We start from the raw sequence: 26,788 nt of genomic DNA on the forward strand, positions 1-26,788 counted from the left end.
ATAGCAATAAAAAGACTGAGATCTAATTGATTAAAATGCAGGACAAGGTTTATTCCACCTAGTAGATGTCTATTTCTTCACCTTTTTTTCACAAAGGGAGTACAGGAGCTCTATCTGTTCAGCATACTCGAAACCCTGGCTAGAAAAAGAAGATACAGTGAAAATACATGTCAGTACTGTTTGTTCATTTGGCTTACCATAATATACTCTTTTCCCAACATGACACTTACCGACCAGGAGTTTCTAGAATCAGAGGGATATTATCCAGTCGAGGCTCGTTTACAATTTCTCGGAAAGCTGTAATACCTATCTGGCCATGTCCAATGTCTTCATGGCGATCCAGGTGGGAGCCTAATTTCCCTTTAGAGGAACATTTGTACAATCTTATAAGTGGGATATCCCCAAGATCGTTATTATACTATAAGTAGTAAATAGGTATACAGGTTATAGCTACTGGTTAGCAAACACCCTTTTGAAGGCAAGTAAAAGCTTTAAATCTCATTTACTGCTAATGAATTTTATGTTGTAGAATAAAATGTCAAATAAAAACTTACACAAACCTCATTTCAAACACCAAAACCCAATTCAAAGTAAAAAATAAGTCAAATTAAGAGCATAGTGAAGTATAGTCTATACAATTACAAATGATAAATTGCTTGTTTATGGGTTTTAGGTGTAACTTTAATTACTTAATATGTTTTAAATAAATGTTTCATACCTTTAGAGTCGTTTAAGTGAACAGCTCTTAAATAATGCAGCCCAACCACGCGGTCAAATTCATCAAGCATGTTCTTCACTCCTCCCGGTGGTGAAATGTCATAGCCTAAATGGAAAAATTAACATCTGAAATACTGTTCATTCAATCAGCTGTGTTAAAATAAAAAATAATAATAATTTTGTGTACACTATTTTGATGGTCCCATTTAGAAATTCTGTTGGCTTTAGGTAGATTTACTACATCAGCTTACTCTCATTAAATAGCTAGTTGGCATGTAGTTGCCAAGGTTTCAATGTAAAAATATTTTACATTTTGGCATAATAAATAGGCATACCATTTCCCATTTCTCTCAGGCTTGCAACTTTTTTCTTTTTTCTTTTTTTAAAGCTGAATTTTATGATTGGTGTTTTGATATTAACTCCATACATGTGTGAAATATACATGCACATTAACTGTAGATATTCATGCATTGAACAATTGTCAACTGCTATTGTTTTTAATTTTGTTATATAAATACAATTTGATTTCATAAGTTTTTAAGAGCTGAATTATTTATTTATTATCATTTATTTATGCTTTTTAATTGCATTATAGGACCTGGATCTTACCTCCAACAGCTTTTGATGTAAAAATTACAGTACCAAAGACTTTATATAAACCTTAGTATTTTTCTGTTATGTGACTTGATTCTATACATATTAGTCCTTTTAAAACTGCTAAATCAAAACATCAAAAGTTGACAGAGGAGAGATAAACGTCCATATCATAAACAAGGGGACAAAACAACGTTTAAATAAGAGAAAATTATGTAAATATTCATTAATTTATTTTGCTTCAGCTTAGTCCCTTTATTCATCAGGAGTTGCCACAGTGGCATGAACTTATCCAGCATATGTTTTAAACAGCGGATGCATTTCCAGCTGCAACCCAGTCCTGAGAAACACCCATGCACTCTCAGTCGCACACTACAGCCAATTCAACTATAGCGCATGTCTGTAGACCGAGGGGAAACAAGAGCACCCGGAGGAAACCCACACAAACACGGGGAGAATATGCATTTGAATTGTTGCTGTGATGGCCACCTTGTTGCCATGAAGTAAACCAGAAAAATTCAAATATATTTTAAAGTGTACTTGATGTAAAAAAAAAAAGTCCAAAGCACTATAAGCCATATACCAAAGCTCTGAATGTAGTTTTTAACATGTAAACCATTACATATGAGTAGGCCAAATTCTGCAGATTTCTTTTTATTTACTTGTGTAAATTTATATTTATTCAGTTTTTAAATTAATTTCAGTAATATTATTGACTAATATGAAAATATTTATATGATTTATTTACAATATAATTTGTAAAGTAATATTTTCCGTCTTTTAGTAGATCTATTATATGATAGACTTGCTTTGTTGACAAAATAAAGTGGATCTAATTGGATTTGCATTGTAAATGTTAAATACAGGTTAAAAAGGAATTACTTTTTATTTCATATGTTAAGGTTTTTCCCAGAGATGGGTTGCAGCTGCTACTTTAAAACATGCTGGATAAGTTGGCGGTTCATTCCGCGGTGGCAACCCCCGGATTAATAAAGGGACTAAGCTGAATAGAAAATGAATGAATGAATGTTAAGGTTTTAGTTATGATACTCCCAAAATCATTTTGATTTTTAACACAATTCTGCGCAGAAATAGCAAAAAATGTCCGCAGATTCCATTTGGCCCTACAAATGAGTCATACATCTTTTTTTCCCAAATAATTGTTAATATACTAGAAAATATAAATATAACTAGAAAACTTTACACTACAGTACCTGCAGCAAAAGCATGGCAAGTGTCCAGACACACCCCGACCCGTGACTTGTCACGCACTCTGTCGATTATGCCTTTTAGTTCACTGAACTGCCCACCGATGGTGCTGCCCTGACCACTCATGTTTTCAAGCACTATTGAGAGGAAAGAAAAAAAGAACACAATTCTTCAGCTGAACTCACCAAACAGCATTACACATTTTCTAGAAATTGTCAGGGTTGACCTGTAATGACAGCAGGGGTTTGCTGGTGTGCGTGATTAATAGCTTGGGCGATTTTCTCCATGCATTTCTCAGGGCTGGAGTCCATAGCAGCTCCAGGGTGAAAGTTAAACTGGCTGAGGCCCAATGCATCGCAGCGACTCAGCTCATCCACAAGCATAGCCTGGCTCTTACTGAACACATCTGGATTACAAGCACAGTCATTTGACACAGCCTCATATGCAGCTATTGACTAGATATTGTTTAAATCCACAGAGCTATGTTTTTTTTAATGCCAACGTTGTGGCTTCATCTTTAAATAGTCAGTTTTTGGTGACTGACACAACCACAGAGAGTGCAGTCATTGCTCAAACCTTCTTTAGGAGAACCGCAGTTCATCAAATAAGATCCATGTGGCAGGATGTGTACTGGATCGAAGCCATGTTCTGCACAGGCTTGTTGAAATTTAACTGCAGCCTTTGAATCAAGGACTGGTCTTGTCCAGGAGCGCTGAGAGCCCAAGAAAAGGGCAAAAGCGTGACCTCCCATGGCCACACTGGACTCCACTGCTTTCCATATTCCTCCTGATTAAGGAAAATTTCTAGAATTGTTATGTGTTTGGAACAAATACTGCATTAAAAATAAAGCATCTTCACCTGAAATTGAGACGTGAGCGCCTATATATTTTTTCTGTGGTTTCATCTTCCTTTTGCATGCCATTTGTTCTTTGGTGCTGCCATCTGATGGCTCTGCATCCAAGTGTTGTTGCTTCTTTGCTTCAGTGAGCTCCACCGTCTTTTTTTTCTTCTCGCCTTTTCTTCGGGAGGCCATGTTTTTTTTCTAAGTCAAGAATAAACATGTGGCTAGACATTGTTGTAAAACGCCATGATTAACTAGGCAATTAAAATAATGTGGTTTATCGATACTGATGAAAAGATTGCTATTTTTTTTACTATTTATAAAAATCTGATTATGAAATAGAATCTATAAAAAAAATAAAATCTACAAAAATAGATTATACAAAAAACTTAATTTTGTTTTATTAAAAATAATCCAGTATTAAGCAAAGGTATTATATATAGTTTTATAAAAAGTATATGTGTGTGTGTGTATATATATATATATATATATATATATATATATATATATATATATATATATATATATATATATATATACACACATACAGTTGAAATTCAGATATATTAGCCTCCCAGAATTATTAGCCCCCTGTTTATTTTTTCCCCAATTTCTGTTTAATGCAGAGAAGATTTCTTCCACACATTTCTAAACATAATAATTTTAATAACTGATTTCTAATAACTGCTTTATTTTATCTTTGCCATGATAACAGTACATAATATTTTACTAGATATTTTTCAAGACACTTCTATACAGCTTAAAGAGACATTTAAAGGCTTAACTAGGTTTATTAGGTTAACTAGGCAGGTTAGGGTAATTAGGCAAGTTATTGTATAACGATGGTTTGTTTTGTAGACTATCAAAAAATCTATAGTTTAAAGCTTAAAAACTGCTTTTAGTCTAGCCGAAATAAAACAAATAAGACTTTCCCAGAAGAAAAAGTATTATCAAACATACTTTGAAAATTTCCTTGGTCTATAAACATAATTTGGGAAATATTAAAAAAAGAAAAAAATTCAAAGGGGGGCTAATAATTCTGACTTCAACTGTATATATTACAGAAGGGTGAAGAGGCTTTACAAGTGCAAGTGCTGTTATTACGGGTATATCGCATGGCTATCAGCCAATCAGATTTGAGAACCAGACAGAACTGTTATTAGCCCACCTTAGATTTTTTTTTCTTTTTTAAATATTTCCCAAAATATGCTTATAAACCAAGGAAATTTTTACAGTATGCCTGATAATATTTTGTCTTTATTTTATTTTGACTAGAATAAAAGCAGTTTTTAATTAAAAAAAAAAAAAAAAAACATTTTAAGGTCAAACTTATTTGCCCCTTTAGTCTACAGAACAAATCATCATTATACAATAACTTGCTTAATTAGTCTAACCTGCCTAGTTAATCTAATTAACCTAGTTAAGCCTTTAAATGTCTCTTTAAGCTGTATAGAAGTATCTTGAAAAATATCAAGTCAAATATTATTCACTGTCATCATGGCAAAGATAAAATAAATCAGTTATTAGAGATGAGTTATTAAAACTATTCTGTTTAGAAATGTCTTGAAAAAAATCTCCCTGTTAAACAGAAAGTAGGGAAAAACAAACAGGAGGGCTAATAATTCAGGGAGGAATATGTATTATTATTCTAATAATTATTTATTATTTATTTTGTTATTTATTTAATTATTATTATTCTAATAATTATATGTGTGTGTTTAAACACAATATTTAAGGTCTTAAAGCTGAAAAGAGATTTTACATAAAAATGTATTTAAAAACACATTTTACAAATTATTATTATTATTATTATTTATACTCTTTATCATTTTAGTATCTGTAACGTTATACAAATTGATGCTGATTCAAAAAAGGCCTCTGTGTACTAAAAATCTAAAACCTTATCTAAATTATAAAAACATAAAACTTATTATGACAGACTGGGGTAGCCTTAACAAATGTTGCAAATATGTACATTTAACGTTAGTATTTATTGTGAGGCATCGCTCTTTTTAAGTAAGATGAAATTTCATGTGACAGACTGAGGTAGCCTTAACGAATGTTACAAAAAAGCAGTAGGCTACCTTACGTAACATTACGTATAATTAACATTCACTGCAAATGAGTCAGGTCTCATGCCAAATATGTTCTATTTATTAAAAGAACGTCCAATTAAAGAGTTATTGGACTTTTAATATTGAAGGTCAAAAATCTCCCTCGGCTGCCCCCCTTCCGTCAGATCTGTCCAGACACACACATTCACACCGAGCAGTAAAATGGCCGACCGTCAACCAACTGACTTTACAGCGCTTTAAACATAGATTCCGCCTCTTTCGTTTACATTATCTTATTTCATATTTAAAACCTACAGAAGGAGTGTTTTCATGACTAGCTCATAGATATTGATGGAGTATTGTATTTCACGTTGCCTCAAAACCCAGAAATTCGCACTTAAGCACTTTAGCTGTAGCTAGAAGACTAGCTGCGGTGCATGTAATTCCTGAGGTAAGTGCTTTATTTTAAAAATCATTTCATGTGAAATGTTGCTTGCAACTAATGACACTAATATGCATTTTGAAAAACCGCAGTTGCGTGAAAGCGTTTTAGTATGGTACGGTTTTTCTTCGTCGACATCTGTTAGCCCTAGCTCTGTCGCTAGTTAAATTAGCCAGGCAGCCAGTTAGCATTTGCCTGTATGCAACTTTAACGTTAGCTTTCCGCTGGTCAATCATGAAAACATACTCGTTGTTGTATAGTAACACACTAATGGATCTGAGTTATGTCTGCGTTAAAATAAGTATAAGTTAAGTTTAGCTAGGCAATGTATATCACGACTATCAGTCCAGGCTCGCTAACGTTACGTTAACGTTGCTGCTGCCCATATTTGAGCAGTTGCATATTTATGCATATTTTGTTTTGACAGCTGCTTACCCTTTTGATTTGTGTTACGATCCGTACGTAAATAGACTCTGGCTTCAGGGAGAATTTAATAAAATATCTGAGGTTCACGTTTAGGATGTGTTAATATCTTCTGCTAGCAAATTAGCTAACGTTAACTGAGTAACATACACCTGAGATTGGCAGGACCACTAAAGCATACGCGTTAGCTCGGTGTGTTTCAGTTAGTGCCGTTAAAGCACTGGATTTAACAGTTGTTTTTGCTCGAATTGTTCGTATAGCCGACGTAAGGAATGTATGCTATATTTTAAATTTTACCCGAGGAAATGGGCGGGTGGACGGACGAAGCGCCTGTCCAACAACTCTGCCCTGCCAACTGCAGGCTTCCAGACAGATAGCAGCAATAGTTTCCCCCATTATGAAGATCACAGTATGAATTTCATTGGCATCCGTTTTTTAATGACAGGTTCAAACTCCACTCGAGCCTTCGTTCAAATTATTTTTACAAAGATTGGTGATATCATGATCATGTGATTGGTGCCGTTGTTGTGTATCGTGCTGTTATGCATTTGGTTTGATAACACAGCAGCACCTCTTAGTGCCTGGACTGGTTGAAGGTGATACTAGACATATGCATTTTGCAGATCCTTGGTATTGTATACTAGGAATTGGCAGTTTATTTACATTTATTTACATCATTATTTACATGGCAGTTTATTTACATTTACAAAGTTTTACAATTGAACACTAGTTTTTGATGTTTTGTTTTTCAAGAAAGGAGCACCAGGAAAGGGAACAGCAGTTCATGGAAGACAAGAAAAGGAAAAAGGAAGATAAAAGGAAACGGGAAACCTCGCAGAAGGTAATTGCTATGTTATATTAATTATTTCTGACTATTAAGTTAAGCACATACCGTCTTTGAAAAGATGTGTGTTCATTTTCAGAATTGAAATAGCATTCTGGATTCACTTTTTATGCTGTAAATGTAGAAGTCCTTTCTAGAGAATAACATCGTTTTAATAGTTAACTGCATCAACCAAGCCTCTGGTACATGTTTGTCAAAGTATCATTGTAGAAATGCTGATGCTTGGCTGTTCATGAAAATATTGATTGCTATCACTTAATTAGCATTCATGCTTTAGGTTTGATCTCAATATAATCTTGCTTACCATATCTAAATCCTTAAAAAGAATGTGTAAGATATAGTTGAGATGTTTGTTTTGAGCCAGCTTGTCCTGTCAGATACTCTGACATATATGTGATAAAGACAGATAGGTTATGTTGGCTGTTTAATTAGTTTTTTTTTCTCATTGCAAAACCTATATATATATCACATGTTATAAAAATATTTCCATTTTGCTGTCAGGGGTGCAAGAGGGTTTCTGCATGTGAATTTCCTCTCAGCTTCACTGAACAATTGTGAAGTTTTGTGATGGAGTTATAATGGTCATTAAAGTTTTATTGTTCTTAGTGGGAAAGGCTACTTTAAATAATTTTATAAAATGCGGTGGAATGTAGTTAAGAGATGAAGAAGGAATACCTTAAACTTTGTTGTGTGCCTTGAGTAAATTAAAATATATGTTTTCATCAAATCTGTATCTCCTTTTTTATTGTTTTAGGTTGCAGAGCAAAAAAATAAAGGTAACTATTTTATTTCCATCTTTAATATTTGAACTCTGTACTGACGTTCTGAGACGATGTGTTTTTATGCTGTCAAAGAGGCATATTATGTAATGTCTACTTTGTTAACTTGTGAATTTATTCTTTTCTTTTACCTATATGTAGCTTTTCTGCAGTTCTGCTCTCATTTGCTCCTAACTTTTCCACCACACAGTGCCAGAATTGACCAAGCCTCCATCTGCACAGTCTCCTGCCGCCCCCAACTCAGCTTCCCCCAGCCCTGGCCCCGTCCCCTCTTCAACCCCATCCGCTGCCACCCCGGCTGCTGGCACCCTCCCTCAGGGTGGGAACAATGCTAAGCGGCCGGCGGTGGCCAACGGACAGCCCTCCCCCAGCACACCGAATTCTCAGCGCTACATGCCCCGTGAAGTGCCCCCTCGATTCCGTTGCCAGCAGGACCATAAAGTGCTACTGAAGAGGGGCCAGCCACCACTGTCCTCCATGCTGCTGGGGGGAGGCAACAGCGGGGGAGACAGCCCCAATGAAACAGTGGCTTCTGCCTCAGGTAGGAATCATTAGGTTAATAATTTAAATTGCATAGTTACATTTTTATTCAGTTTTACACTGGGTAAGTTGATCATTATATTCTACAGTTTGTATTACATATGCTTTGTTTTTGTGTCATAAAAAAGTCTAGCATATCTTGAAGATTTTATTTTATTTCAGATCCAAGCCAGGGCCCTGTGGGTCCAGCTGCTCCCTCACTGCCCCATACGTCATCCGCCTCATCAATCGCTGCTTCTTCTTCTTCAAATTATGCAAATTCCATGTGGGGGACCAGCTCTGGCAGCCATCCCCTCTCTCAGGGCAGGGAAAAGGTGATAGTGGACCGGTCAGACCTGGAGGAATGGCCCAGTATTGCTGCTGGGGATGGATCAAAGTCAGGGGATGCAGCAGGTACAGGAGGTACAGACAGTGGTGCGATTCTGAACTGCAATGCCTCGTGGGGTGAGAGGCATCTCCAGCAGCAAGCGAAAGTTGTGGGAGGAGGGAATGGAAGGAAAGGAGTCAATTCTGGCAGTTCCTCTCCGCCCACATCCTCTGGATCACCCAATGAATGTATGCAGTCTGGTAGTGTTTGGGCTTCATCCTCCCATGAACTCATAGGGGGGAATGCAGTAGCAGCAGGCTCATTGCCCCCCATATCCAAAGCTGCCCCTCTCCCAGGGAGCTCTGATAGCTCCTTTGGTGTCAGCTGTGGGATTCCAGGTGCCAATTTTACCCCTAATGCCAATCCCTCTGCTTGGCCAGCCCTAGTACAGGAAGGGGCTGGGACAGTTGCAACAGAGGGTGGCTCCTCTTCCCTCCAAAGCTCATCTTTGTCTGCCAGCAACCCTCTTTCTGTGAATCAAGCCTCTCATCAGCACCAACTTCACCAAATGCAATCCAGAGACAGAGAGCCATCCTGTGGAGAATGGGGTGGCACAGCACTGGAACCAGGAGCAGGACCAAAAAACACTGGGGTGACAGAGGGGGCTGATATGGACTCTGGAAGCACAGGTGGAGGAGCAGGCTCTGCTTCGTCTTCCTCCTCCACCAGCTCATCATTGTGGAGAACTCAGCCTTTCCCTGCAAACTTCAAAACGGGTGCCTCAAGGACTGAATCTTGGGATGATGGAGCAGGAGGGAGCTCCTTGTCTGCTGAAGGTGGGAAGGCATGGGGATATCCCGGCCAGGACGATCGAGGAGATTTGACGGGGGCAGGTGCCTGGGGAACAGGAAGTGGGGGTCAGACCCCCGGGGTATCTCAGGGAGCGTGGGGTGGGGACCATTTGTTGGGTGGGGAATGGGGGGCATCCAGTGGTGTTGGAGGTGTCAGTGATCAAGGTGGGAAAGACGGCTCAAGCAGTAACAGCAGCAGTAGTGGTGGTAGTGTCAGCATCCCGACGACAACCTCCTCCACACCTTCAACTATGACAAGAGCTTGGGACAATCAGAAAGCAGTTGGGGATGTGGGAGCAGGAGATTTGAGTGAGTGGGGAGGCCAGGGTAGCAGAGGTGGGGAAGGTACCTCATCCTCCAGTGGTGGAGGAAACTCCAGAAGTGGCAATCAGCGCCATGGCCACCACCGCACTCATAAGCCTCCTGACCCTGAAGTGGCCTTACAGGATCTGCTTAGCCGGTCGGATCTGGACCCCAGAGTGCTGTCCAATACTGGTTGGGGTCAGACACAAATCCGTCAGAATGTGGCATGGGATTTGGAAGATGGAGGCAGAGCAAAAGCACCAGGTGGAGCAAATTCTTTGTCTATTGGTGCATCTGCTCATGCCCAGCCATACTCTGGTCCTAGTGGGAGCACAACTACTGATCCATCTTCCCCCTCTCTGCTCCAAGCTGCATCTCTAAATGCCAACTTAAACTCAAACTCCATCCTTGGACCACCCGCAGTTTCATCTGGTGAAGGTTGGGACAACAGTAGTAGCAACAGCAGTTCTTTGCATACCCGAGGCCCTCCACCCTCAGGTGTCAATATCCAAAACCCTAGCGTCTCACAATCTGGAGGTGGAGGAGGTAGCTCAGCTGGTGGGCAGGGCATGCCATCTGGGGGTTGGGGAGGGACTGCATCATCAGAAGGCCAAGTAAAGGGCTGGGAAAGCGAGGGACATGAGTGGCGAGAACGGCGAGCAGGAGGTTCGTCAGGTGGGTGGGGAGATTTCCAAACACAGGGTACTCCATCAACAGGAGGAAGTGGCTGGGGAGATAGTCAGGAGGAGAAAGGAACAAGATCAAGTGGATGGAAAGAAATGGGGAGGGTGGATGCAGGCAGCTGGGGACCGAGAGGTACCAGCGACTGGGGAGAAAAAGAGTCTAAATCGTGTAGTGGGGGGTGGGATGGAAAGGGTGGTGGAGGTACTAGTGGAGACTCAGAAGTGGGTACATGGGGTAATTGGGATGATGGAACTCCTGGAGGGACATGGGGAGGGGTAGGTGGAGACATGGGTGGAAAATCTCACCAAGGTTGGGGTGGGAAGATGCACCCTTCACAAATGCCAAACAGCCAATCAGCCTCACAGAAAGGCCCGGCACAGCAGCAGCAGCAACCACAATCACAGCCTCAGCAGTGTCAGTCAGTGGACACAGGGGCCATGCAAGGGGGCTGGGGAAGACCAGCAGGTCCTTCAGTCCAGAGCCAAAGTTCAGGGTGGAATTCAGGGCCTATACCCCAAATTTCCAATGGCCCTGGAGAGACTTCAGAGCCCAGCGGTTGGGAGGAGCCTTCTCCACAGTCCATCAGCAGGAAAATGGAAATTGATGATGGAACATCTGCTTGGGGTGACCCCAGCAACTACAACTACAAAAGTGTCAACTTGTGGGATAAAAACAATGCCCCATCTGGCCAGGCACAATCAGTGTCCCCTCAGCAGGGCCCCCCACCCCTGCAACAGCCGCCACCAGGAAGAATGCCAACAGGTCTTGGGAATAGGGACATGAACATTGCACATTCAGCAAGCAAGGGGCCAGGAATAGGTAAGAGACTTGTTTTATTCAAATTATAGTTTCATTTAACCATTGTCAAAACAGTTGAAATTCAGCATCAAACACCCAAACTAAAAAAAGGTCTCAGCATATCTTAAAAACAAATTTAAAAAAAAAATAATTCCTTTATTTATATTTTAGCTTCTGGGTGGGGAGGTCGTGGCTCTCCTTCCAGTCCTTGTGTGGACAATGGTACTTCAGCCTGGGGTAAACCTACTGAAGCTCCCACTGGTTGGGATGACAGTGGCAAGGCCTCAAGTTGGGGGGATCCCTCATCCAATCCAGTGAAGTCTGGTGAGTCTAGATTTTAAAATAATTGCGGTGGTTTTTTGATCAATTTCAATCCTGAATGTATTGATATTTCTGAACAGTTTAAAGGTAGATAGTAACATTCTAAACAGTTTAATGTTGATATTTTTACAGGTTCAAAGTCTATGCAAGAAGGTTGGGTAGAAGGAGAGGGTTCAGTCAGTGCTTCGCGTAACCCTAGCTGGGAGGAGGAGGATGAGAGTGGTGGTGTTTGGAATAGTGCTGGTTCCCAAGGCAGCAGCTCTTCATATAATTCTGGAGGCTGGGGAGCCAAAAAGGGCAACAAGGTATGTCATTGGTCAGACTAGGGAACAATATTTATACAAATCTGGAAACTAATCAGGATCTTTATATCTGGTTAATACATTACATTTTTTTCAGGGCTCCTTGAAGGGTGCAGGAGATTCTTGGATGAACCCAATGTCAAGACAGTTTTCAAATATGGGAATTTTGGTAAGAACATTTAGTATTATATTGGTGTATAATGTGGCTCAAGTTAATAAAAACTAATTCAAATCATCAGATGCAGTTTTGTTTTTGGTGGGCTTTAATAATAATTGCCTTTAAACCTGTTTACCTGATATTTGTGAATAATATATTACATAATATTATATAATGCTTCTTTATTAATATGTTATGGTTAAACCATGAGATTTAACAATGCTGACATATTAATAGGGAGAGGACGCAGGTGGCCGTTCCTTGGATTTGGCCCCTGGTCCTCCACAGGACAAAAAGATGGAAGGAGAGAAGCGTGGCATGGGCTTAAACGAGTACAATGGAGAGATGCGTAAAGGAGGTCGTGGAGGTGGGGCAGGAGCAGTCTTCCGTTCACCTGGTTCCAAAGAGGTGGGAGCTTGTGAACCTGGGCCTTACTATGACAAGGTATTTGCTTCTATTTATGTCTCTAAAAAATCTCAACACTACAGCAGTCATGTTTTTCTCTTAGAGATTCTAAAGTGTTGGTCTAAAATGGAAAAATGTGTTAAAAGGGTGAAATACATACGCCACACTTGTATGTAGCACTTTAAACAAACACAGACAACTGCAGGATGCAATAAATTCACAGAAGACTTCAGCGAGTAAGTGCATGAAGACCTTCAGTGCTCAGAGTACAAACAAACGCAAGAAGATGATAGTGAATGCACATGTATCTGAAAATGTCTGAATTGTGTAAATGTTAATGCTTCACTTCTGGTAGTCTAGTTGATACAGCATTACCAGGTTTTGTTGTAATAGTTTTAATAAACCTAGCTGTTTTTGCATCACAAACACCACCCTCTAGTTCACTATTGTTGTTGTTACAATTTCTTCCTTTCTCTAGTCATGTAGTACGGTGATGTAATTTTTTCACAAAAGTTGCGTTTTTCTAATCCACACCAGCTGGAACTGAATATGTGGATAGCATTTTAAGTTTTTTCCACTCTGTAACATACTTAAAATTTTGTTTCAGACCAGAACCGGTGTTGTTTGAATGATAGACTTTTTATTCTGGACAAATGCTGTCACATTTATTAACTGTTTTCTAATCCTTTCCTTTAGGCAAGTGGTCAGTTGTTTAGTAGCGGAGGAGGGATGGCACAGTCAAGGCACCAACCAGGGGTGCCACCCATCAACCCATCAGTGCGAGCACAAGTGCCTCATCAGTTCCTGTCACCTCAGGTACTGGGTGACTTGAATGTTAAAAAGTATTATATTCATAATATTGAGCTCTGCTGTTATGCTGACACACATGCTAAATGTCCACCACTAAAATAGCATTTGGTATTGTCTATTAGATAAGATTGCATAATTATAGAAATAGAGCTGGTTGCAAAGCACGTGAGATGCGGTCTTGGTAATGGAATTCATTTCTGCTGCAGGTGCCAGGCTCTGTGCTGAAACAGATGCCTCCTCCCAGTGGAGGTGTTGGGGGAGGCATCTTTCCTCCACAGCTTTCCCCTCAGCACATTGCCATGCTCAGCAGCATCTACCCACCACATCTTCAGTTCCAGCTGGTGGGTAGCTCCTTGTTGCTCACTCAGAACATAATATATGCAGTCCAGACTCCATGCACTCCCTACAGCTGTTTTATTTTTCTTTTGACCCTGTGACTCATGTTTTCTTGCAGGCCTGTCAGCTCCTACTGCAACAGCAACCGCAGCAACAACAGCAGCAGCAGCTGTTACAGAACCAGCGCAAGTTCCCCCCAAACATACGACAACAAGCAGACCCCCAACAGGTACAATCTTTTTTAAGCACAGTAACCACTGCTTAAATCATTGATCATTGCTGAAAGTTTTAAAGATCCAGTAAAATGCCTTAATGTGAATTTTAGTTCTGTCTGTCACTTCATTTGAATAGAATTGTTAAGACAGGGCGAGACAAAGTAGCTCCTTCCCTTTAAACAGCTAATTTAGTTTTCAGCACAGCTCTGTCAGTAAGAGTGGTTGAGCTCGAGCATTGCATATAGCTATGGTGCCTTGAAAAGGGTGAGACATGTCAGATACCAGAGAGCAATTGGTTGGTCAGGAAATTTGTTGAGAAACTGAAGAATGAGGTGACTTCAACACAAATCTTCAGTCCATTTAGGTGGAAGAAACAAACTGCAATGGATGGTTGTATCGCTTAATGCAAACTTTGTTACTGCACACTTGCTAATAGACATCCCTATAACCAATTTACTGACACTAACATCTAAAAAACTTTATTTTGATGTCATCTATGATGAAAATTAACTTTTGTAAGCTGTTTGGACAGAACTGTGTGTAGGTATCACGATCACCAGTGATCCAACCACCAGAGATTGCTGGTAAACATTCACACTCAAACAAACTACAAATCTGCCACTTTATAGACTACAGATCCAGTCATGCAACACACACACCTGCTTCAAGTTTCCACTGATTATACACTTGCAGCTGTAGCTGCTCATGGATTGATTCATAGACTAATTAAGCAGCACAGACACACACAGTGTTGCTGAGTCTTGTTAGCTGAATAGTAACATTACAATGCGTTTCCTTTCTCCTGCTTTACCTTGTTTTGATCCTCGCCTAGTTTATCTGTTTATCCGTCTGCTGTCTGCCTTCTGACCATAAGCCTGTTGTTTTGACTACGACTCTGGATTGCCCTTGTACATCTGTTTGCTCCTGTATTGATAATTGCTTGCCTGACCATCCTGTTAATAAAACCCTGCTCTTGGATCCTCACCTCCGTTGTCAGTGTCACACCCTCGTTACAGTAGGTTATAGTGTGTCCACAGTCATATCGGAGTGATATAAACCTAACAAGTCTCTTATTTTTTTAAATTTACTGACATTAAAATATGACTCAAATCCCAGTGAGGCCCCCACACAACGTAATTTGAAGTGGGGTTTTCCACGCCCAATGACTTAATGACAGTTTCTATAATAACATGTATACACAAGTCCACAGAATATTCTTTTTGCAAAGAAACTGGAATCAACCTATGTGATGTAAATCTGTGATTTTTTATAAGTTTTATATGTTATTATTTTTTTTAAACAGAGCATATATAGAGCATATATATTTAATTCTTAACCACTATAATCACCATGTCACTATGGTGTCAGTAAACGCTAATATGTGAATAAACTCTACTAAAAATACATGAAATAAATTTACTTGGTATTTTGGACTAATGAGCTGTAGGGCTGCTCGATTATGGAAAAAATCCGAATTATGATTATTTTGGTCATAATTGTCATCACGATTATTCAAAACAATTATCAGATGAAGTCAAAATTATTAGCGCTCCTGTGAAATTTTTTCTTTATAAATATTTCCCAAACAATTTTTAACAGATTCAGGAATATTTTACAGCATTTCCTATAATATTTTTTCCTCTGGGGAAAGTATTATTTGTTTTAGTTTGGCTAGAATAAAAGCAGCTTTAAATATTTTGAAACCTGTTTTAAGGTCAATATTATTAGCCCCCTTAAGTAATATATTTAATTGTCTGCAGAAGAAACCCCTGTTATACAATGACTTGCCTAATTACCCTAATTAAGCCTTTGAATCACACTTTGAATCTAAATGCTTGCATTTTGAAAAATATGAAGTACTTATATCTTAATATATATAGCTTGTATCATCATGGCAAAGATAAAAGAAATTAGTTATTAGAAATGAGTTATCAAAATGGGTTAAAAAATCTCTTTTTCATTAAACAGAAATTAGGGGGAAGAGTGTTGCTAATAATTCAGGAGGGCTAATAATTCTGACTTCAACTGCATGCAGTTATTTTCCACCCTTTAAAAAAGGAAAGGGAAATAAATACAATAGAATAAAAATATGAAACAAACTGTGCTTTAAGCATCTTTACTGTAAGAATTAAACTTTAGCTACAAAAGTCCTTTAGTCAGTCAAGAGCACTGAGGGATTTTCTCCTTTAGGTGTTTGATTAATAATGATAAAAACAGGCGGCAGCATTGCGCATTGTCACTTTGATGGTTTCTCTTTCGCATGTTTTTTGATTCTCAACTTGTTTGTTTATTACACAAATGAGAGTTATTATGAAAAGTCTCTAAACACTGCGTTTTGACACATTTTTGACCATTAAAGCTTTCACAATAAGATGACTTTAGATGTGTGTGCCCTGCTTGTCTCTGAGCGAAGTGTGCGAATGAGACCGAATGCTGATCTGTGGCATGCGGTCTCATTCGCGCTTTTAAAAACATGATTCCAACCATTTACGATGCGCATTCTGCTACGATGCTGCAAACGTTACATACACGACATGCTTTTAGTCATTTTCATGTGAAACTGAGCTTTGCAGAGCAACAAATGTGTACAACTGGAAAGGGGGCGGTACATGATGCAATAATCATTTTATCTTGATTAATAATTTCCATAATCGTTAGAAGTCGAAATCGAATTTTCGATTAATTGCACACCCCTAATAAGCTTTTGCAGTCAGATATTTCGCCGAACAGATCCGCCACTTTTGGCGCTCATAAACAATCATAATGCTCTCGTGCTGCAGGAATGAGGAGGTCTGCTGAAGGTGCGCACTGCGCAGCTTTCGTGCAGTGAGGGGTTTGCGTCTTTAATAAACTACAGCAGTTTGCATTCACTAAACAGTAAGAAAGATTAATGAATCTATATGAAACAGTCCCTTAAGTCACATCTCGCTTTCAGTTTTGGGCTTTGGCGCGTTTGCACTCACACACAAGCGTACCGCGCCAAAGCCCAAGTGAACCGTGCTTGAGCCCGATTCAGCGCACTCACACTTCTCAAACGATCCGGGAAATGGGCCTGGGCTAAGGTACAGATGGCATAGTGTGAGTAGGCCCTAAGGGTTTACAAAAATGCTGTCAATAAATGTAAATGACTTCAAGTAAAAAAGCAGACAAAATTCTTTATTGCTTCTAGATAGATACTTGATATTTATGTCGATTTGTCATAGGAGATGTTGCTGTGGTCAAACAAACAGCTAGCCAGTACAAATGCCAAGGTGCTGTTTGTTTACATCTGCTCTTGTGATGTGAAATTGAAATGAGGATTGGGGTTTAACCCTCTGCAGTTGTGTACATTTGAAAATACAGTATTCCTGTTGAATATCTGATATTATGTTGAATCATGTTTTTTTTCTGTCTTCCTCTAGCTGGCCAGAATCATGGCTGTTCTTCAGCAGCAAAGACAACAGCAGCAGCATGTGGGAGGTACAGGGGGCAGCTCCAAACTTTCTCCTTCTCATCTTGGAGGAAGTGGCCCAAAGATGCCAATGTCCGACCCCCTTTCACACCCTGGCTTGGCAGGATCTGTTGCGGACCTACATCAGAAAACACAAGGAGCTTACTCTGGTGAGATTGCTTTTATTTTAAAGTTTCCCACCAGGTTGCCTGTGCATATGGGAACTTGATGGTGAAGTGGTTGTGATGTTGTAACATTTTATTTCATATGTTACAGGGTTTGGGCCTGGAATGAGTCTCTCTGGTCTGGAATTGGGTCCCATGGTTGGTGGGCCAGCTGGGCTGAAAGACAGTGGGGGGCAGCAGTCTCGTTTCAAATGGATGATGGAAGGCCATTCTCCAGCACCTTCACCTCCTGATAGCACTCTTCATAAAAATGGTGCAGTACCTATTTTTGTGAATTGTTTTTCTCCACTGATTTTCGTTATACACAAAACCAGTTCTGCAGTAATTGAACCTTGGTGGTGTTCCGTTTATATGTAGGTCCCATTGCTGCTCCTCTTAAAATGAGAGGTGGTTCCCCGTATTCCCAGTACGAGATGCTAGGAGGTGGTGAGGGTTTAGGTGTTCCTCCACAGGGGCCATCAGATCACTGGCACAGAAGTCCTGGAAACAAAATGGGCACCAAAACTGGCACATCAAGCTGGCCTCCAGGTAAACAATGCTTTAATAAATTAAATAATGTCATAATTTTTGCTCTTTCTGAATTTTGTGTGTTTTTGGTGCAGAGTTTCAACCTGGAGTGCCTTGGAAAGGACGTCCGAATGTGGACACTGACTCTGATCCCTACATGACCCCTGGAAGTATGTTGGGTTCATCGATGTCAAGCCTCAATGACACTGAGCATCAACTGCTAAGAGACAACACAGGTACAACTCCTATGCTTACAGTAGAAATAATAGGTAAAAGTGATTTAGAATAAGAAATCCATTATATGAGTCATTTATTACTATTTCTTCTTTTTAAACTGTTGACAGATAGAAAATAACACACTTTTGCTAGTTTCCAGTTTGCCAACACAAAGTTCACCGACCTTTTCCTTACCCATCCCGCCTTTTCTATCTGTCCAACATAAATTATTGTCAATATATCTGCTGTCCTATTGTAATATTGTAATAATGTATCTACTTACAGATTTTCAAATTATTTAAAATATCATCTGTTTATTGTATTTTTATTAATTTTAATTTTATTTTTTTGCATATTTCAGCACGTTTTGCCACCTAGTAGACTCTTTCGTTTAAGCCTTCTCTTTGTTTATGTGCTTTTGTACATGCACTGTCCACACAACTTGGCCCATTCGCACACACTCCTGAGGACATAAATGACTTTGAGGAAAGTGTGTGAAAGAAGTGTGCGTTGGGTTTTAAAATCTCCTTAAAATTTATTTAATTTAATTAAAAACATTTGTAACCATCCATTTCAAGTTAAAAAAAGAAGATATGCTTTCAATATGTTGTGACATTTTATTTTGAAGAAACACCGTTGCTGTATGAGGTAAACAGATACAACCAATCAAAACAACTTAAGCTCATCGAATATGCTCTGACATGCTTGTTTTAATGCCTATATCTGAAGCGGCCACTTGCTTTTAGTCATAATTTAGTTTTCCGAATTATCAGTTTCTTGATAAAAGGTCTCAGCATTGTAGTCTAGTTTTTGTCAATGTTAAATGTGACATTATCACTATGATTATTATTAACATTATTACCTTAAAAATCTATCTACTCTCCCCGAAACTACATTCATATTGTAATTTATAGATAAAAATAGATTTATTTACACTTTTAATGTGCTCATCAGCAGTGGTGGTCAGAGTACTACATAGTGGAACAATTAACTTCATCTACTTTAACTTTGTATGTTGCATCTTTGCTAGGCATAATGTTTGTATTTAACACTAGGATAGGTTTAGGCAAGTTGAAGCTAATCTTCGTAGAACATTGGCCTTCCAGGACTGAGTTTTGATATGCCTGGGGTCCGTTCTTCGTACGTGAATTACTCCGTTAGCTGGATTTGGATATTGACGATTTGACACGATCCAGGATCGTTTCGTTCTTCAAAGCTGATCCGAGAGTTGTTGTCATAACAACAGTTCTGCTAGGTCAAATCTGATCGGGAGCAGGTTCAATTCATATAAACAGGATTAGATCGGCATAGTTCAAGCAAAGATAATACAGAAAGTATGTTCCGAATTCTGATATTTTCTTACAGTAGTAGTTATATACACTTGGGAAAATGGTACATATTTTTTAACTATATATATATATATATATATATATATATATATATATATATATATATATATATATATATATATATATATATATATATATATAAAGTTATAGTCATTAATAAAATTAATTAAGTTATACATATTAATAAAACGTATGCAATCTGCACCCTCGAAATTAAAGTACAAAGACTGCCATCTTGTGGTGCAAAGAGAAAACTTATTGATATGAACTTTTTAGATCGTTTTAGTACAAATTGTGTTTAATAGAAATGCACAATATGTGACTTTTTTTTTAAAGCAATAATACATTTCAGCAGTCATAAACATGTCTTGATAGTTAATATGCCAGTGATTTGATGCCTCACAAAACTTGCAGACGCCTTTACCAATATGAAAACGCTTTTGTAAACAACCAGTTATTCTTTACACCGATTAAAAAACGGCTACTATAATAAAGAAAATCTTTTCTAAATGTGGAACTAAATACATTGATTTGCATTGAAATACATGATGATACATGATGATACTCTTGACACATGAAAGTGGAAAGCCTACAGCTCACAACAAATGTGGAAGGTTATTGCGTGTCATATTTAACAAGCCGTTTACTGCTAATTTGATGTAATTTTGCTCACATGGATAATTGAATATTAATCAGAAGATGTCATTACGCTGCTGTGCCGTCAGCCAATCGTTGCATTGCTGATCATAATTTCGAGAATCGATTGATCTGTCTTTCACAACACACGCAGCGATCTCAGATCAGTTTATCCAGACATTCTAATCTGATTCGCGAACTTGTTTGAAGAACCAAATTAGTGAGAGATCAGTTATCAAGATTAAAAGATCTGGGATCTGCCAAATAATCTTAAATCATTTAAGCGAGGTACGAAGAACAGACTCCTGGTCTTTTAAGTCTACAAAACAAATTTCAAACATTTAAGCTGAAATCTTTACATCAATTGTTTTGTAAGATTTGTTGATTCACTCTAAACATTTGACTGGTAGTCTATTAAGATTCTTTCTAATGCACTTTAGCACAATTACTCAGAAGGCTTAGCTTTGAATTTTCTGTCATTTTCATGTTCATGTAAATACTAACAAATAAGCTTTTGCCTCGCTTTTGCATAGAATCAAATCCCTCCCTCAACACCTTGCTGCCTTCACCTGGTGCCTGGCCCTACAGTGCCTCAGAGAGCCCCCTAACCAATGCACACAATCCAGGTAAAAACTAGAGCTCCTCTCACTAGAGGTCATTTTTAATGCATTTTAATTAGTAAAAATTATAATTTAAAAGATTTAATAACTCCGAGATTAAACGGAGTCCATGAACGTTGTCCATGTTGCGTCCAAACGTCGTCCATGTTGTTTCGACATGGACAAATGCCAATGCTCTGAATGTCTCCTGTTTTTTACAGCTAAGTACACAGACTACAAGCCCAGCTGGCCACCTGAGCCAATAGGGCACAACAAGCCTTGGAAGACCAATCGCAACAACTCTCATCTGCCACGCCCACCTCCTGGACTGACCCATCAGAAGCAGCCTTCAGTTTCTCCCTGGACGAGTGGAGGCCCACGAGTGGGTAGAGGATGGGGCGGCTCTGGAAGCAGCCAAGAAAACAGATTTGGGCCTGGTAATAAATACATGTGTTTAATTGAAACTGTTAAGGCAACTCTGTTAACGTTTAGTAAATGAATAGATACCAAATAGTCTCAATCTGTGTAGGTTCTGCGTGGAGTGATGGAGGAGCCTCTAAGGGGAGCTGCTGGCTGGTTTTGAGTAATCTTACCCCTCAGGTATCTTATGTGTCTGGATTTTATTTATTTTATATTAAGAAAAATACAGTACAATGACAGTTGTTTTTCATTGTAATGACTTATAATTTCTTTTTGTATAATTTCTTTTTAAGATTGATGGCTCCACTTTGAGGACTATCTGTATGCAGCATGGACCGCTTTTGACCTTTCACCTCGGTTTGACCCAAGGTAGTGCTCTAATTCGCTACAGCTCTCGCCAAGAAGCAGCCAAAGCCCAGAGCGCACTTCACATGTAAGTGTTTATAAAGCCGCATCCGCCTGACCCAGAACATTCAAAATGATGTTTTTTTTTTTCATAGAAATTTTTCACTTGAAAAACTGTTTCGAACTTCATTTTATGCTTGTTGAAAACAATTCTAAACAAATTCAATAGTTAGATGGATAAGGTATATGCCGAAGCATGCTAATAGGACTTTTAATTTGCCAGTAACCTGGGTTAAGCGCTTCCGGCGAATTGAATGCCAATACAAAATCTGGTGCGTTTAAGGTTTGTTTTCTTTAAAAATTAGCGATCTCCACTAGCTGAGTGATATCCGATTTAAAGTGGGTCTCAGATTGTACAAGAAGCACTGCATTAAATTGCATTTCCCCTGCCATATCTTTATAATATGAGCATTTATTTTACCCCAGTATATTTAATGGAGCTTCTGTGTTAGCCTGCCGATTCTGACAAGCGCGTGCGAGTAAACAGCTATTTGTCTCGTTTTACGCTTGAGCAACTAAATAAATGCTAAAGTTTATTCAACTGAATGTATTTTAATGACATTACAACATCGATGCTGTATAAGGAACCGTATAAAATGGTAAAAAGTTCACAATAACAGGTCACCGGAAGTGTATCAGCATGGGAACTGCACTAGCTCGGCATATACCCTATTGTGATTGATATGATGTCACATTTACTAGAAATAAAGTTCAAACATTTGTTTTTTTGTTTCTTGCAATTGCAACTTAGTTTCTTAATTTTTTTCCCGTTGTTTATGCATTTGTACATAATATGGTATTGGTTTGGTTAGATTGGATTTTAGGCCTAATGTAAAGCAATTTATCTAATGGTAGCCAGCTCAGAGATCTCAATTTTTTATCTTCAAGTCACTGTAAATTCAGTTTTTACACATACTTGACATCAAAATTTGGCAGCAGTTGTTTTATAATATAAATAAATTATGAATAGTTCTAAATGAATAATGTATACTTAGCAAGTAAATTACCTTGTCATTTATTTTGTCCATTTGAAAGCTTTTAGATGCATAATTTATTTTTCCTATTTGTAATAGTTTTGTTTCTGCTGTTATAAATAGAAAGATCCAGTATTTTTGTTGTAATCTGTAAGGTGAAGTTTGTTAGGCCTTCAACGCGTTTATGCTTAAAGATAAGTGTTGATTAAGTTAGCTGGTATCTATTTTAAGAGACAAATCATCACAGTAGAATTATTTCTACAATTGTGCCCTTATTTCTTGTAATCGTAAGAAAGACACACTGTCTACGAGATGTAATGTCCCAAATGTGACAGTCACGGTTTTGAGAAAAATGCTATTGCAAGAATTGGCAAATGTGACAATTATATTCTTATATTTGCAGCTTAATACATAGTATGATGGGATACAAAGCCACAAAAGAATCTTGCACACCTACAGATCTTTTCCGAAAATTAATTGCCATAAATAGATCATGTTTGAAAGGGTACTTTTTAGAAATACTGCACAATTCGTCCAGTCAATTTTCTGGAATGTGAAATTATAATGTGAAAATTGCTGGAGTTCAGCTGTGAACAGAAGGAAAATTACTGGTATTCGCGCTTATTGTTTATTGTATAGTTTATTGTTCGAGATGTAGAACGCAGGGAAAGCGGCTGCATAGAGAGAGACTGGTGCGCTGGTGAAGACTGTGGCTGTTTACAGGGGTTTGACAGAAAAATATGAATTTGTAGCGAAATTGTTAACGGTGCTAAATAGATTTTCCTGTTGTTTACATCCATGTTACAACATACCGTTAATGCAAGACACACTGCATGTAATAGATAAATTTTTACAAATAAAAATTCTTGCAGGTTGTAACTCACAATCCACAGCTTTGTCTATTATGGTTGGAGCTGCTCCTTCTATGAGGAGTTTTTAGCTGAATCCAGCACTAAGCTGGGAGAGATTCTGGAAGCTGTCCTTTGTCAAATGCTAGCTATATGTATATATTTTATAATTCTCTGGAACATAATTAAAATGAGACTATCAGCAGTTCTCTTTTTTTGCCATGTCCTTTGGAAGCCCAAATACAGAAAAAGAACAAGCACTGTGTAAACAGCAGCGTTTGGACATCATTTCAGCTTTCTCTGCTATAACATTTTAGTGCCCCGTTGCTGCGCCAGGTGAATGTGTTTACCTGGATGTATGTTTTGTAGTCCCCAAAGTTTGTTTGCTGTAGGCTTTGCTAAGCTAACTCTGTAAAAGCCAATGCCTCTCTTTGCATTGAACTTTGAGCGTCTTACATTCAGAGATGTTATGTTCACACAGCTACGTTGCACATCAATTAAAGTGTAAAATGTAATATTGTATAGTGGACCACCCCTTTAATCCAACCATGTTAATGTGACAGCAATTTATTATGGAGTGAAAGGGGCTAATAGTATAATTAACCCAAGTAGTTATAGAAACAAAAGGGTTTGACTTTTACTCCATTTTACTTTACTCTGCACAATAAATGGGCCTCAAGGCTTTGTATACACCTTCCTAACTGTAATTTTGATCATTTCCTTTTAGGTGTGTTTTAGGTAACACCACAATCCTGGCCGAGTTCGTAAGCGAAGAGGAGGTCGCTCGCTATTTTGCACATTCCCAGGCCGGAGCAGCTGGAAGCGGCAGCGGAGGGAGCGGGGCCGGCGGTGTGGCCGTCTCAGGGCCGGCAGGTGTGGCGGGATCATCAGGGGCTGGAGCCGTGGGTACAATCAGTGCTGCGAGTGGTGACCGAGAACGTGCCGCAGTAGGAAGTCTAACAGCAGGAGGAAGCAGCAACAGTGGTGGAACCGGCCCCTCAGGCTCTACGTGGCAGAGTTTGGATGGTACGGGCAGCTCGTCTGACCCAGCCTCAGCACAGGGAGCAGGCCTGAGCATTTTCGCCCAGTGGAGCAGCAACGGTGCTGGTGGCAGCAATGCAGCGGGCGTTGATCCCGGAAGAGCCGGGCTGTGGGGCGGCATGACTCCAGGCTACACAGGCAGCAGTCTGTGGGCTTCACCAGCCATGGAAGATCGGCATCAGATGAACAGTCCTGCCGCGCTGCTACCCGGAGACCTGCTAGGAGGAGGTGCAGACTCAATCTGACTGATGCAGACACTTACAGACAAATAAAAACACACACGCACACACATGACAGATATATAAATATAACCGTTATGTTATCTCAAACACACGCAGGAACACATTAATACGAATACAGGCGGTTTATGTATATGGCCTCTGCAACTCAGACAGCCACATAACGCATAAATATACAACAAAATATTTAGTATACATTCGTAACACCTATGTAGACCAGATTCAATGATAAGCACTCAAACAGCAGATGCCAGGTAAACACTTAAAGAGCAGATCCACTGCATTACCAAACCTAGCAAAACGCATTAAGATGAAATTGTTATTGACACTGGTTACAAATGTACACACACTGTTATTATTATTAATATTATTATTTTTTACCTGAGCAGTGTTTTAAGCTCCTCGTAAATCTAATGTTGGTAGGAGCGCAGAGGAGCAGTGTGTGGACATAAGGCAGTACTGATAGACACGCGCACACACATATAGATACACACACACACACTCATTTCTTCTTATTCTTAAATGAAGACTTCAGCAAGACTTGAACAGGACATGCAAACAGTTGGACTTAAATACTGACTCAACTGGATGAATCCTAAACCTTGAGGTCATAAAGATCACACTCGCATACTGAGACGCTCTCACTCAGGCATGCACTGTAAAGGAAAAAGCAGACAAAAAACAAAACAAAGGACAAAAATATGCATCATACAATGTTCGTTGAACGCTCGCGTTGTTACGGCTCCATTTCCATGCAGACTTAAATTACTCAAACACTGTTCTGATGTCTGACAAACTGTAACTTCTCGTTGTCTTTTTTATTTTTGTTTTTTGGTTTGTTTTAAATGATGGTGAAATCCAGAATTTGTTTTTTTTCCAAAAAAAAAAAAAAAAAAAAACGCTGACCTCGGTTTTTTTTTCTTTCTTCTTAATCGAGTATGTTGTCATAATGACGATCACTTGGATGTTACTTAGCTGTACAAGGTGCCCTTTCTGCCTGTGCGTGCATGAGTGAAGTCCCAGGTGATGGAGGCGACGTTCCTAGTGTTTTGCGAGGCATCGATGAATGTGTGGCAGCCAGAGATTAACAAGCGTGGTGTATTTACAAAGATCAGTGCTGGATTAGGGAGGTGAGTAAATGTATGAGTGACAGCTTTATTTCAGGTGTTTGATGTCTATGTGTGCATGATATGTATGCAGCTGTGGCTGTGAGTGTGTGTGTGAGAGTGAGCGAGTGTGTGTAGACAGCAAGTTCAAGAACATTGGCACTAATGAATATTTCTTAAGTTGTGGTTTTAGCAGCCTTTTCTGTTTTATATATTGTCTGAATTGCAATAATTATAATAAAGAAAAAAAGATTTTTTTAGAAGATGCAACCAACTGAAGGCATTCATACTGAAACATGAAACATGCCAAACCTTATTGTACCAAGCTGAGCTGGATATATGGGTGTTTTAGGAACACTTAAAAAGTACCAGTTGTTTATTTTTGTTGTTGTGTACCATTATAAATTAAGGCGGGCTTTATCACTCGTGTTCAGGTTTTTTTTCTGTTTGTTTGTTTCTGATTTTACAAAAGAAATTAATTTAAAAAAAGAACAAGACAATTAATAAAGGTTGAATTTAATTTCGTTGTCAATTGTGTGCATTTTCATTTTTAAATGCTGTTTAATTTATACTATTAGATTCCATTTCCCTCTTCTATGCTGTAATTTTACAGGTTCTTTAGCCTCCGGTTTCAAATAGAGGATGTTGTTTATATCACATTTACATTTAGTCACACTTACAGTGAACACATTTACTTGGACATCAGTAATCTAATTATTTGCATTAATCTGAATAAGACAATAATATGATTAAGGTTTACTTACATGAGTTGCTTTTTGAATGTTCCTTTCATGATCCTGTTGTACATGTTATAGCACAGATCGATTAACGTCATTGTGTCATCACGCTATCCACATTTCCTCCAGAGTTTCATGTCACTTTGTAATTTTCAAGCTACAGT

The 26,788-nt window shown here is 38.7% G+C and overlaps 2 protein-coding genes across 7 annotated transcripts; one reads left to right on the top strand and one right to left on the bottom strand.

Moving 5' to 3' along the window:
• Nucleotides 1-30: 30 nt before the first annotated feature.
• On the bottom strand, nt 31-6,637 carry si:ch211-141o9.10. 5 transcript variants are annotated; one of them, XM_087276193.1, is made up of 8 exons: nt 6,578-6,637; nt 3,379-3,562; nt 3,097-3,306; nt 2,747-2,926; nt 2,526-2,657; nt 719-823; nt 231-360; nt 31-139 (listed from the first exon to the last, which is right to left on the bottom strand). In XM_087276193.1, exons 2-8 carry the CDS (start codon nt 3,551-3,553, stop codon nt 70-72), a joined length of 1,002 nt encoding a protein of 333 aa, XP_087132319.1. In that variant the 5' UTR covers nt 3,554-3,562; nt 6,578-6,637; the 3' UTR covers nt 31-69. The 5 variants fall into 5 exon arrangements, with proteins under 5 accessions (XP_087132319.1, XP_087132320.1, XP_087132322.1 ...); XM_087276194.1 differs by having other exon boundaries at nt 6,293-6,637; XM_087276196.1 differs by having other exon boundaries at nt 3,379-3,585; nt 6,104-6,637.
• On the top strand, nt 5,619-26,407 carry tnrc6ba (trinucleotide repeat containing adaptor 6Ba). Of its 2 annotated transcripts, none has more exons than XM_087276099.2 (21): nt 5,619-6,910; nt 7,034-7,121; nt 7,879-7,900; nt 8,094-8,444; nt 8,606-11,407; nt 11,558-11,710; nt 11,840-12,012; nt 12,107-12,178; nt 12,404-12,610; nt 13,268-13,387; nt 13,588-13,722; nt 13,836-13,946; nt 17,334-17,532; nt 17,639-17,800; nt 17,905-18,075; nt 18,150-18,290; nt 20,789-20,881; nt 21,076-21,291; nt 21,384-21,454; nt 21,568-21,707; nt 24,229-26,407. In XM_087276099.2, the coding sequence occupies exons 2-21, from the start codon at nt 7,065-7,067 to the stop codon at nt 24,785-24,787; spliced, it is 5,955 nt and encodes a 1,984-aa protein (XP_087132225.1). In that variant the 5' UTR covers nt 5,619-6,910; nt 7,034-7,064; the 3' UTR covers nt 24,788-26,407. The 2 variants fall into 2 exon arrangements, with proteins under 2 accessions (XP_087132225.1, XP_087132224.1); XM_087276098.2 differs by having other exon boundaries at nt 5,619-5,866.
• Nucleotides 26,408-26,788: the final 381 nt, after the last annotated feature.

This window comes from Danio rerio, chromosome 12 (genome assembly GCF_052040795.2).
Source record: "Danio rerio strain M-AB ecotype USA chromosome 12, GRCz13ab, whole genome shotgun sequence".
In the NCBI taxonomy this organism is placed as follows: Eukaryota; Metazoa; Chordata; class Actinopteri; order Cypriniformes; family Danionidae; genus Danio; species Danio rerio.

What these genes read in the sequence shown, in the direction of transcription:
- si:ch211-141o9.10 (XM_087276193.1), bottom strand. Translation starts at nt 3,553, where the DNA reads ATGGCCTCCCGAAGAAAAGGCGAGAAGAAAAAAAAGACGGTGGAGCTC. An exon ending in TTGCCATGCTTTTGCTGCAG is followed by an intron (nt 824 to 2,525) that starts GTACTGTAGTGT and finishes TTTTCCATTTAG; the next exon opens with GCTATGACATTTCACCACCG. An exon ending in TCACTTAAACGACTCTAAAG is followed by an intron (nt 361 to 718) that starts GTATGAAACATT and finishes GTTCCTCTAAAG; the next exon opens with GGAAATTAGGCTCCCACCTG.
- tnrc6ba (XM_087276099.2), top strand. Translation starts at nt 7,065, where the DNA reads ATGGAAGACAAGAAAAGGAAAAAGGAAGATAAAAGGAAACGGGAAACC. An exon ending in CACATCAAGCTGGCCTCCAG is followed by an intron (nt 18,076 to 18,149) that starts GTAAACAATGCT and finishes TTTTTGGTGCAG; the next exon opens with AGTTTCAACCTGGAGTGCCT. An exon ending in TGAGTAATCTTACCCCTCAG is followed by an intron (nt 21,455 to 21,567) that starts GTATCTTATGTG and finishes TTTCTTTTTAAG; the next exon opens with ATTGATGGCTCCACTTTGAG.